Below are 12,854 nucleotides of genomic sequence, written 5' to 3' on the forward strand. Positions count from 1 at the left end.
CACCCACTCTCGCTCTCTCCCCGCAAAATGTCAGTCCCATCTAGCGCCCTACACTTGATTGTCTATTGCGCATTGTAAACAACTATTGCTACGCAGCCAATAGCACCCAGGCCAAAATGACTAGGCCTATACCGTGCACGCTCCATAGCAAGCGCCTGTATCCACATTGATTGGTGAAATAATTGAATGTCAGGCTAATGTACATTTTTGTTCGAATTGGTTCAGGACTTTTTTATTTTTCCGTTAGGAACGGAACAAAAAAAAGATTGGTTTGTTTCAGAACGAAAAATGTGTAGCTCATCATTAAAACATTTAAATATTGAAATGCTAACATGTTACTATAAGGCTAATCTCTCATGGGCAGATTCTGCGCGTAGGCTCATGCTATTCTCGGATCCCGAAATTGAGATCCGAACGGACTTGGATCTGTGAAATTCCCAGCTCACAGGATCCTGTTATTTCTTTTCAAAGTTAGTATCCGATTCGGATCCGAGGTGGACTAGATCCTACTCAAAATATGTCAGATGAATCGGATCCAAATTGGGTCGGGTCTGTATTGGACCCAAATGGATCCGAAATGTTAAAAATGACACATTATTGCTGCGCAAGCCTTGTCTGGCAGGCAGTGAACGTTAAAGTTTCACATGCATTTTCTGTTGTCGGCCTATTGAAAATAATTGAGTTGTGGTCTACACTACAGCTTAGTATTTTGATAAATTACATCCCTAATTTAGAATGTTGACACAAGAAGGGAAGGGGGTGTATGTGTGGAGAAGGCTCACTAGTAGAAACATCTCTCTCCACAATGCCCTCTGTCTCCCGCTAATTTGTGTGCATTTATTGTTTCATTACGTCAATTGTTTGCTCTTTGTTAATATTTGTTTAAAAAAATTGCTTGAGCACGTACAGAAGTGCCTGGAAGTGCACTGAAGGCATTCTTTCAAAAAGTATACTCTGCCATAAGACTTTATATGGGCAAATAAAAATGAAAGTTTTACGTCTCCCCAAGTCTGAGGGTGGTTTTAATTGTATCAACACGCCACCCAAGGCTTTTACTTGAGACATATTGTTAAATGCACTAAAGAGGAACAATGGGCAATTACTGAAGATGCGCATGCTCACCCCCAGAATCTTTTCACGTGTCTATTTTCAAAGAACATTAACAACTTCATAGTTGTATGGAAGAAGAAGATGAAACAGATTCTACAAGAATAAATATCACTCCCAAAAACACAACCCTATGGAACAATCCTTGGAAACTGTAAATTACTTGGTAATAGGAAGTAAGTATATTTCCATAACACAATTAAAAAGCAATTTTGGGACTGGCCAATGTAGATATTTTCAAATACATGCAACTTAAAAGTTTAATATCACAATTTCGATTTGTAATATTTTGGGCATCAGAGCAATCTTGAGGGAACCCTTTTTGAGTCAGGAAATTATATTCATATGGTGGGTAAGATGAACAAAACCTTGTAGAGAGCATATCCAACTGACAACATCTTCGGGAAAAAAATATATGAACTATTGGAACCATGACTTAAACATAACTGATATTGGCACAAGATGCAGGGGGGGGGGGGGCAGCAGTTTCCTTTTGCGAGGGTGGAGACTTCTAACACACATAGACCCAGAAGTTTATCACACAGCTGACCAAATTACACAAGATTTTACTTCTGGGTTAACCGAAATTTGATGTTTTATTACTTTATTATGTAACCAGATTTACCAGAAACGCTAATATGATAATTAAAAAAATTACTCATGATAATATTGCTTATCGTAGAAATAAATAGCAATACTTCTGGAAATGCAGAAATGAACAGTGATGATTATCCTCATCCTCATCCAAGAACGATAGCAATTAACATACTGTTTTTGTTATTGTAATTTAAATGATAATATCCCCCATCCTATGCTATTTTCATTGGGTAGGGTATAGTAACCCACCCCCATTTCACCATACATACCCAACCCCCACTGACCCGGGGATAAAGACTAACTCCAATTACTTTACTAGGTCAACTTTCGTCCTATGATGCTGATGGAGATGGTGACTTCGATGTGGAGGATGCTAAAGTACTGCTAGGCAAGTTCATCGATTTGAACTGGATTGTTATTTATTGACGTGTGTTTGTGTGATTACATAACTGATTTGGGTTTTCTTTTGCATGACTGACTGGTTTAAGCCATCTCTGCCACAAGATACTATTTTAGTCAATTCTACCAAACTGGACAATGAATCAACAAAGTCTGCATGTGCCTGTTGTGAAAAGGGGTTTCGAGTTTGATTCCATACTGACTGTTGCGTTTCACTTCCACTGACATAACACCTATTGATGCATTCCTTAAAAATGACTCAGTCATAACAAAGACTCCTGTGTTCTCTCATCTCTAAGTCACTTGTTATATGATCTTAAAGTTGCTCATTTCATTCTAATCAAAAGGAAAGAACCTACTTCAGGAGTGTTTGGTCCAATGAGTTGGTTCCATGTTCTGGTACTCGGTCTACTCTGCTGCTGTCTGCCATAAAGACTACTGCTCTGCTTTGTCACCCAGGCCACTGCCTGTCTGGCACAGCTGTGGTCCCTGCTGCTAGTGATAGATTCTATAGAGTCCCCTGCATGCCCGCCCACCCCCCTCTAGGCTATGCTATTCTCTCCTCTCTTTAGTCTCCAACCCTGCTTCATGCAATCTTAGACCTGCATAGTTTCCCTCGCTGCCTGACCTCGCTTAAAACTTTCCACCCTTTCCTTTCCTCCCTTTTTCCCCCTGCTCTACCACCTTTTTCTCTTCTTTCTTTTTCTCCCTCCCTCCCTATCTCGCTTTCCTTGTTTTCCCCTCTGTTTGCGTAGGCCTGACCAAAGATGGCAGTCAGGAAAGGTCGGACTCCCTCGAGGAGGTCCCGGATATGTTAGTGGAGGAGGGCTCCGATTGGTTTCAAGGCTTCTTCACCTTCCTCTATGGCCTCATAAACCCGTTTGAGGATGAGGATGGAGCGGCGGAGGAGGAAAGTGCTGGCACTTCTCAGACTGACGGGGTTCAGGGAAAGAGTTGTGTGATCTTAGGCCTCCACAACCAGTAGGCCTTGCTTACCAAAACCAGTAGCCATATCCCCCGTGGCATGAAGTCCCAAGTGGACTTGTTGCTCCTTTAGACTTGTTTCCCATTGCTTGAGGTGCGTTTGTTGAAAAACACTCCGTAAAAAGCACCATTCCCTGGAAGAATCATTTGAAGGGATTAAGTCGTGTAGATGTTGACCCCTCAAGTCTTTTTTGAAGATGTTCGACGGTGGGATGAAGACAATGCCTTCAGGATTTTTGCAGCAGTTTTAAATGCCAGACAGCTTTTGTATGATGTGCATTTCCACTTAACAGACTGCAAACACCTGATTTTATGCAATGAACAGCTGCAGTTGGGTAACAGATCGGTTCTCTTTTTTCCAACCACAGTACTGCATGCCCTAGGGCCCTAACGTTAGCACATTTTTATCCACTTAGCAGGAATTATATTTATACTTTTTTACTTTAGTTTGACCTTTCGTCTAAGTTTTTACTTTATTGAAAGTTGTGGAAAATTATATTTTTTCTTTATCAGTGAAGCATTCCCTCATTATCATGTTTCTTTTTCTGTTGTCCATATTAGGATTACCATTCATGTTCTGTGTTTGTTGGTTTTTGAACGTATTCAGGTCTGCTATTTGTCCCCAATCCCTGTCTTCATCATCCATTTCGTTAAACACAATTAAAAATGTGTTTTTCAGATGATGTATTCGCTAAGGTTTATGTGTTTTTTTTGTGAATGTTCTTTTTTTCCTTGCATGGTAAAGTATAGATTTTTGGGGGGTTGAAACTTTGCACATAAGATATTTAGAGACCGGCTTGCTGGAGCACTGCACAGGTGTTAATCATTTCTTGTTAGCTGTCCACTTTTGTTAAAGCCAACCCTTTGAGAAACTAGCTTTCGACTGTTCCTTCAACCAATTTTCTAGACGTCCTGGGACAGGGTTAGGAAATATGATGTTGCATACTTAGCCCGAGGTGGTTTTGGAAAAACGTGCTCCCTGATGTGGAGGATTCCATGCTTTTTGAGCCCGACTATGAGTTCAAGGACTTTTACCGAATTCCACACTCCGTGGACCTTTTACCTGCTTTGAGACGCAGATCATAACCTGAACCCCAGATCTCTGAAATGGGTCAATGCTGACTCCCACTCGCCCTAAAGAGACTTACCCAGCTAGTTTAGATTTCAAACTCTAAACATTGCGGTCTATAGATGGAACTCAAGAAATTCCAGTCATTTGTAATGGTATGTATGGTCAAAAATGTGTTGTCTATGACAACATTGAAAGCAAACGAAGACAGGTTTCTTGTAAGTACTCGCAAACACATGTCTGGCACAAAAGGTATAAGGAATGGCACTGTCAAAGATACAATAAACCTGCTGAGCAAGCTTTTGGGTGGATTCCATTCGGATTTCGTATTGGCTTTCACTCATTTAGAGGCTTGACTTAGTACTCAAGTACAATGACCAAGCATTGACCGTATAGCTAGGAACAGGTTGAACTGGTGAGATTCATGCTCTCGTGTGAAAATAAGTCATAGTGGCTGTAGTAGATTATGTCGCCGCAGCTCAAGCGGGTCATGTAATACTTAACTGCCCATTTTAAAATAGAACTAGACAAGTGACCCAATTGGTGAGGTGTGGTCATGTTGCGTGGCCTTTTGGGTTATTAGCATTACCCTGTCAAACAAGCCCTGAAGGACTTGATGTTGCTTTTTAAGTCGTCGGGGCTGGCGAAGAGGCAAGTGGAGTACAACCAGTGACTCCTGGGTGGCCATTGTACAAATGGTGCTTTTGACGCCCCTTTTGATTGTGGACAACTGTAAAAAATATATCTCCAGGTGAACAAAAGAAGAGCAGTCGCAGATAAAGTCGATCATAAATCCATTTGGTTTAACACAAGTTGCAACGGGGAGACAACACCAAGACGCTTGTAGGAAGCCAACAACTAAAGGCAGTGACTGTCAGCTGCTACAGAATCATTGTTTCACAGAATACAATAATAATCAGTGTCCTCGGTCCTTGTACCTCCAATCACTATCAACAGATATGAGTTTAATCCATAACATGTGACCAACCAGTGTGTTAAAAACAGAACACTGGATATCATGTGTGTTACAGAAAGGGAAAAATATATACATTTGCTAAACATTTTGTTAATCACTCTAAACTGAATATGAACTTTACTAATCTTACATATTTCCATTGCAACTACCTATCTATTGTTTGGGCTTTGATGATGATTGGTCTTTGGCACCATTGACAAATATGATTCCAAATGTATTGATAAAGTGTAAAATGAGTTATACAGTAATGTCACACTCACATGGTCATCATTTCCAAGTCATTCTCTTACAAGTAATGTAATAAAACCATCAGAATAGGAGGTACGGGTAAACACAATGCAATCGTGAATGTGTGGCAGGGGTCCACAGTGTGACCATTTTACTTGTATTTTGCACCTAAATATTTTGCTGTAAGACCTGGAATTGTATTTAGGAGCACCAGTGCGCCTAGAAAAATGAAGGATTCTAGCTTTATTACCTCAAAATATTTTGGATTGTGCTCCCAAATTTCCTGGTGTGCTCCTACATTTTTCAACTTAGGCGCACATGCTGCTTGTAAACTTGGTCAGCGTCGAGCCATGAATGGTAGCATCTGTCCGTCCTCCTTTGGGGTTTGGCATGGGCATGTTTTGAGTTGTCAAATTTTGTTCTGGTCATTTTTGGATATTAGTTTTGCCTGGTGTTCATTAGTAATGGTCACAGTAAGTAATGGTCATTGTTAGATTCTAATGCCATGTTCCTTTTGAAAAATATCAGATGAACCTCGACCCGATCGGAAAAGAGCGAGACACAGAGGTACTTCACCTGCTCCCCTTTTTTATTCTCTCTGCTGAGAGCAAAACTTCAAGCAGCTCTGAGTAGCCGACTACGCCACATGTCAATTTTCAGATGTGTGAATGCATGGCATTCCATTCATGGAAAGCAGGTCTGCTAGTTAAAGAAGCCTGTATATTCTGCTAAAGTTTTGAAATAGAACATTGCTAGGTTAGTGTTGATTTATGTTGGTGGTCATAGTTTTTTTTTTTTTTTTTCTTAGCCAGCTTAATCGAACCAGAATCTCCAAAAACAAAGGTCAAGAAAAAAGAGGTGGCTACTGAGACCAAAGGTACTTTGTTGTGGATGAATGTCCAGATTGCTTTGTAGTCTAGTCCATGCTCTCAAAATGTGTTGAAGCGTTTTGTCTGCTTTTCCATGTTATCAACATGCACATTTAGTTTTTTTTTGGGGGCTGTAACTTAGAATCTGTTTGAGGTCTGGCTGGTTTTTAGTTTTCGTTAATTCGTACTGAATTTGCCCCTGATTTCGTGACTTCACCCGCAGCCACTATTTGGCAATGGCAGACGAGGGAAAGCCCAAGTAGATTCTGCCTGCATTATTACTACCAATACTCCCGAATGTCAAAGGCTTTACTATTAGATTGTGAGAGAAAATCTTAGCCCCATCCATGAGTGAGCTTGCCACGGGTGTCAATGAAAGCTGAGAGAGGTACAAGACTTCCCTCCATCTGTTATTGGTTGAGCCCGGTTTTGTTCTGTTGTAACGGTTGCTCTCCCCTACTATAGGCAAGCTCTGCGATTCGGCTGTTCCTATTGGCGGTTGAGCACCAAGCAGATACACCAGTCTTACTGAGACTATATCCATATTTTAACTATTTGTTTTCCTAAACCTCAGATGAAAATCCAGGACATGTTTCCAAGAGAAAAGACAAAAAAGGTATTGCATGAGGAACAGTGTGGGTTCCAGTGTGGAGTAGAGTTTGAGCTATGAAGATCTTGCTTACCATAGTTCTAATAACCATATTGGGATCTTTTGAATTTAAGTGTACTAGTAGAAAAAAATGTCATTGCTTCTTGACATACAATCATGAATTGGTTTCTAGCCGCATGCTGTATTTGACTACCCCTTTTGTAGTTATAAGGTATTTGGTATGAAATAATTGAAATCCATCATGTCTGCGTGGTGTGCTGAGTGTAATATTGGACAACATCATATAACTGTTGGACCAACTGAATCCCATCTGTGTAGTAAAACGTGTTTGACCACAGATGTTGTCTGGAAAGCGAAACCTTTCCAAAGTGCAGCAAAATGCCAGTTGTTGTTATCCTAACATACCCAGTCAGCAAATCCAATTACCCAGGGTGCTTTGCAACCTACTAAACGCTTGAAGTGTGGTCAGCAATATGCTTGCGTTGTGGCCCTAGCAGCCTGGCAAGTGAAAAAACTGTCAAAGCCGCTAAATGGTATTCTCGTGTCCCAGAAAACCCTCTTACCAAAGACGTGGGCTGGAAGCTAAGGGAGGCCCTGAACCAGCAGCTTGCCATCATCCATGAGCGATTGGAGGCCAAAAAGATTGCCAAGATGGCGCTGGCCGAGGTGAGGAACATCCTGGCCAGGGAGAAGGAGAAGGTCCTAGGGGTGACGAGGGACGAGGTGGCAAAGAAGGCTAAGGTGGCAACGGCAGCTAGGATGGAGGACAAGCCAGAGAAGGGGGAGTTTAAGAAGGCCTTGGGCAAGATTAGGAGAGACAAAGAGAAGGAGGGAGAACATAAGAAAGAGGGAGAAAATAAGAAACAGGAACAGGGCAAGAAAGCTAAGAAGAATGCGACAAAGCCAGACAAGAAGTCAGTGAAAGAGGTGAAGGGTAAGAGGGTGGAGGTCCCCAAAGACTCCAAAAATAAAGAGTCCCCCAAAGCGGCTGCTAAAAAGCTCAAGATGTCTGATAAGGGGGTCCGGAAATGATGCTAAACTCTTCACACCTGCACTGATGTCGGTGATCTTTCACTCCCTCTGCTGACACAGATGTTAAAAGATTCAGGAGAAACACCACCTGTGAGAGGTCTCCAGTGACAGACCCCTGCGAATGGGAGTAGGAAACCCCATACTGTGCAGGACAGCCATTTCCGCAATGTATAGTGCATAGTGTTTTAGCCACTTCCTGCTTGTGGTAAAAATCATAATGCTGTCCTCTATAGAAGTATGAACTGGACAAGGAAAGGTCGCCAAGAGGATGGCAAGGTGCTGTAAGCGTAGTTTCCGATGTGGTTTAGTTTTGTGTTAATTTACATCAGAAAATATAGCTTTATTTAAAGTCGCTAGACAAGATATTTGTAGAATTAGACAATGATTTATTTTGCATTTGGTGGAGAAGTGGATTTGAAAGGGTCAGCTATGTGCTTGTTCTTTGTTAATAAAGTTGCTGGATTCTGGCAGGTTTCCTGTTTTTTAATACTTTTTAATAAGATGTTTTGGTGTTACACAAATGGCCAATTGTATGCATACATCCACAAGGTTTGGGTTAGACATTGTGCCTAAATGGGCATTCCCTCCCAGTCGTTTCTATTGGAATACTCTCTCCTTTTTTCTTTGCTCCCCTGTCTTGCTATCTCTTAGCACTGCAGACCTCACCTTTTCACAGCATATCAGAACACAATACCAATTCAGTGTTTAAGTGCAAATGTAAACCCAAATCAGTCTTTCAATGTTATATTATTGTTTTTATTTATGTTAATTTCTAAACTTTTATGCATATGACCTCCTAGACCTAAATCCCAATGTACATTACTGTATTGTTTCTAGCCATATAAACTCAGCAAAAAAAAGAAACGTCCTCTCACTGTCAACTGCATTTATTTTCAGCAAACTTAACATGTGTAAATATTTGTATGAACATAACAACTGAGACATAAACTGAACAAGTTCCACCGACATGTGACTAACATAAATGGAATAATGTGTCCCTGAACAAAGGGGGGGTCAAAATAAAAAATAAGTCATCAGCTGCATTAAGTACGGCAGTGCATCTCCTCCTCATGGACTGCACCAGATTTGCCAGTTCTTGCTCTGAGATGTTACTCCACTCTTCCACCAAGGCACCTGCAAGTTAACTGACATTTCTTGGGGGAATGGCCCTAGCCCTCACCCTCCGATCCAACAGGTCCCAGACGTGCTCAATGGGGTTGAGATCCGGGCTCTTCGCTGGCCATGGCAGAACACTGACATTCTTGTCTTGCAGGAAATCACACACAGAACGAGCAGTATGGCTGGTAGCATTGTCATGCTGGAGGGTCATGTCAAGATGAGCCTGCAGGAAGTGTACGACATGAGGGAGGAGGATGTCTTCCCTGTAAACGCACAGCGTTGAGATTGTCCGCAATGACAAGCTCAGTCCGATGATGCTGTGACATACCGCCCCAGACCATGACGTACCCTCCACCTCCAAATCGACCCCGCTCCAGAGTACAGGCCTCGGTGTAACGCTCATTCCTTCGACTATAAACGTGAATCCGACCTTCACCCCTGGTGAGACAAAACCGTGACTCGTCAGTGAAGAGCACTTTTTGCCAGTCTTGTCTGGTCCAGCGACGGTGGGCTTGTTCCTATAGGCAACGTTATTGCCGGTGATGTCTGGTGAGGACCTGCCTTACAACAGTCCTACAAGCCCTCACTCCAGCCTCTCTCAGCCTATTGAGGACAGTCTGAGCACTGATGGAGGGATTGTGCGTTCCTGGTGTAACTCAGGCAGTTGTTGTTGCCATCCTGTACCTGTCCCACAGGTGTGATGTTCGGATGTACCGATCCTGTGCAGGTGTTGTTACACGTGGTCTGCCACTGAGAGGACGATCAGCTGTCCGTCCTGTCTCCCTGTAGCGCTGTCTTAGGTGTCTCACAGTACAAACATTTCAACTTATTGCCCTGGCCACATCTGCAGTCCTCATGCCACCTTGCAGCATGCCTAAGGTACGTTCACACAAATGAGCAGGGACCCTGGGCATCTTTCTTTTGGTGTTTTTCAGAGTCAGTAGAAAAGCCTCTTTAGTGTCCTAAGTTTTCATAACTGTGACCTTAATTGCCTACCGTCTGTAAGCTGTTAGTGTCTTAAAACCGTTCCACAGGTGCATGTTCATTAAAAAAAATTATATATATTTTTTTACCTTTATTTAACTAGGCTGATCTGTGAAGTTATTTGGATTTTTACATATTATCTTTGAAAGACAGGGTCCTGAAAAAGGGACATTTCTTTTTTTTGCTGAGTTTACATGAATGTTACTATGCCAAATACAGTATACATTATACAGAGTTGTAGCCTCTGTAAAGGCACTTCTCCTGAACAAGAGCTGTTGCCATGTCGTCCTCATCCCCCTGCGTCACTTGTAAAACCCTCAGGGCTGAAAGAGAAGGCTACCGTCGTCATTACCAGAGATGCAGCACCAGAGGAGGCTCCTGCAGCACCTGTGGAAGAAGGTAGTAGAACTCCTGCTGGTCTACACGTGTACACACACACACACACACACACACCTTAACTGTGGTAGATGGTAAAGGTCATGAGAGGAAATGTGTGTAATGAAACATGCGCACACACACACACACACACACACACACACAGGAGAAGGCTCCAGTAGCACCGTACTGGATACAACAAAGGCATCTTCTACACTGTTCTCATCTGTACATAAACAATGTGACCAGTGTTTTTTTTTTTTTTTTATACTCAAACATAGCCTACTACTTAATTTCCTCATTACAATTCCATTCAACATCCCTTTGTCAGATGTTTATGCAGTATCCTAATTGCTTAAACATGCAAGTTATTCATCACTATTCTCATTGGATTTGAACTGTGGGCTTGACTAGACAACAGCATCTATCTACAACGTCACGAGCTGTTAAGGCCTTCCCGCAATGTACGTCGGATTCCGTCTTTTACGATTATTAGATGCCGCAGTGTGTGACGTTACCGAATAAAAAATCTTGACGTCAACCTGGACAGATTGTACGATTTGCTTCAGTTCATTTGTCACATTCTGTGGTTGGCTTGCAGACAAAATGAGGAGGGAAAAAAAACAGAAAATCACATTGTAGGATTTTTAAATACTTATTTTCCACCATAATTTGCAAATAAATTCCTTAAAAATCCTACAATGTGATTTTCTGGATTTTTTTCCCTAATTTTGTCTGTCATAGTTGAAGTGTACCTATGATGAAAATTACAGGCCTCTCATCTTTTTAAGTGGGAGAACTTGCACAATTGGTGGCTGACTAAATACTTTTTTGCCCCACTGTACCTACCATGGTTTAAGTCAGCCGTTTCTATTCTGAAGGGCTACGGGTTAGAAATCTATATTTGAAGGAGCATACACTTTTTTTCATTATTGACACACCATGGAAAGTCACCTCATAAAGTTAGTGCACTTTCTTAAATGTGCCGTAAGACATTTGGAATGTTTTGTGCGAGAAGAAAATGATGAAGTATGCCAGATAAGGCCGTAGTTCAAGTAAAAGGATCAACTGCGATCAGGATGGTCTTAACTGTTCCCCTCTACCCCCGCGTCCCTTTGCTTTAGCCGCACCAGAACCCGTTGTTGAAGAAGTGATCGAGGCCACAGAAGCAGAGGAAGTTGCTGCTCCCCTACCAGGTCTGTAAGCTTGAAGAAGACATTGAAATTGTCTTTTTTTTAAAGGAAAAAGTCAGCCAATATCATAGACATGTATCAGACATATATCACGTAGTGTCATTTTCAGTTATCAGCTAAGTTGCATAATGCTTTCACTTCCTTACAGAGCCTGAGGTTGTGGAAGAACCTGAGGTAGTTGAGGAGGAAGAAGAGCCGGAGGTGGATGAGCCTGAAATCATTGATGAAGAGCCTGAGGTTCTGGAGGAGGAAGAAGAGCCTGAGGTGGATGAGCCTGAAATCATTGAGGAAGAGCCTGAGGTTCTGGAGGAGGAAGAAGAGCCTGAGGTGGATGAGCCTGAAATCATTGAGGAAGAGCCTGAGGTTCTGGAGGAGGAAGAAGAGCCTGAGGTGGATGAGCCTGAAATCATTGAGGAAGATCCTGCGGTTCCGGAGGGGGAGGAGGTCGCCTCAGTCGAGGAGGAGGAGGAGATCGCCCCTGTCATGGAGGAGGAGGTTGCCCTAGTCGAGGAGGAGGAGGTCGCCCCAGTCGAGGAGGAGGAAGAAGCCGCCCCAGTCGAGGAGGAGGCCGCCCCAGTCGAGGAGGAGGAGGTCGCCCCAGTCGAGGAGGAGGAGGTCGCCCCAGTCGAGGAGGAGGAGGTCGCCCCAGTCGAGGAGGAGGAGGTCGCCCCAGTCGAGGAGGAGGAGGTCGCCCCAGTCAAGGAGGAGGAGGTCGCCCTAGTCGAGGAGGAGGTCGCCCCAGTCGAGGAGGAGGAAGAAGCCACCCCAGTCGAGGAGGAGGCCGCCCCAGTCGAGGAGGAGGAGGTCGCCCCAGTCGAGGAGGACGCCCCCATTGAAAAGGTAGAGGAAGCCGCCCAAGTCGAGGAGGAAGAGGCTGCCCCCATTGAAAAGGTAGAGGAAGCCGCCCAAGTCGAGGAGGAAGTCGCCGCCATTGAGGAGGAAGCCGCCCAAGTCGAGGAGGAAGTCGCCGCCATTGAGGAGGAAGCCGCACCAGTTGAGGAGGAGGTTGCTGAAGAGGCTGCCCCGGAAGTGGATTCTCCCACAGAAGAAGCTGTTGAGGAGGAGGCCGCTGAGGAGGAAGTTGCTGCATCAGTTGAGGAAGAGGCTGCCCCCGCAGAAGAAGAGGCTGCACCAGTTGAGGAAGAGGCCGTGGAGGAGGCGGAAGAGGCAGAGGAGGAGCCAGCAACAGAGGAGGGTAAGGAAAAATGATCCAGAACAGAACAAAAGGTTTTTAGTCCAGGGGTAGGCTTAATCCAGGGGTAGGCTTAATCTGGGTCCAGAAATTATTGAAAGAAAATCCTCTCAAGGCCTC

The 12,854-nt window shown here is 43.4% G+C and overlaps 1 protein-coding gene across 5 annotated transcripts in view; it reads left to right on the forward strand.

The window, feature by feature from the left end:
* LOC115114831 (aspartyl/asparaginyl beta-hydroxylase-like) overlaps window positions 1-12,854 on the forward strand; it is a 35,431-nt gene that overhangs the window by 17,123 nt on the left and 5,454 nt on the right. For 4 of the 5 annotated variants that reach the window (XM_065013359.1, XM_065013357.1, XM_065013358.1 and 1 more), the window contains 4 exons: window positions 2,024-2,092; window positions 10,296-10,373; window positions 11,474-11,545; window positions 11,691-12,737. In XM_065013359.1, the coding sequence (XP_064869431.1) occupies window positions 2,024-2,092; window positions 10,296-10,373; window positions 11,474-11,545; window positions 11,691-12,737 (1,266 nt within the window). The remainder of the gene's footprint in view (window positions 1-2,023; window positions 2,093-10,295; window positions 10,374-11,473; window positions 11,546-11,690; window positions 12,738-12,854) is intronic. The other variant, XM_065013361.1, reaches the window with a different exon arrangement.

This window comes from Oncorhynchus nerka, linkage group LG9b (genome assembly GCF_034236695.1).
Source record: "Oncorhynchus nerka isolate Pitt River linkage group LG9b, Oner_Uvic_2.0, whole genome shotgun sequence".
Lineage (NCBI taxonomy): Eukaryota > Metazoa > Chordata > Actinopteri > Salmoniformes > Salmonidae > Oncorhynchus > Oncorhynchus nerka.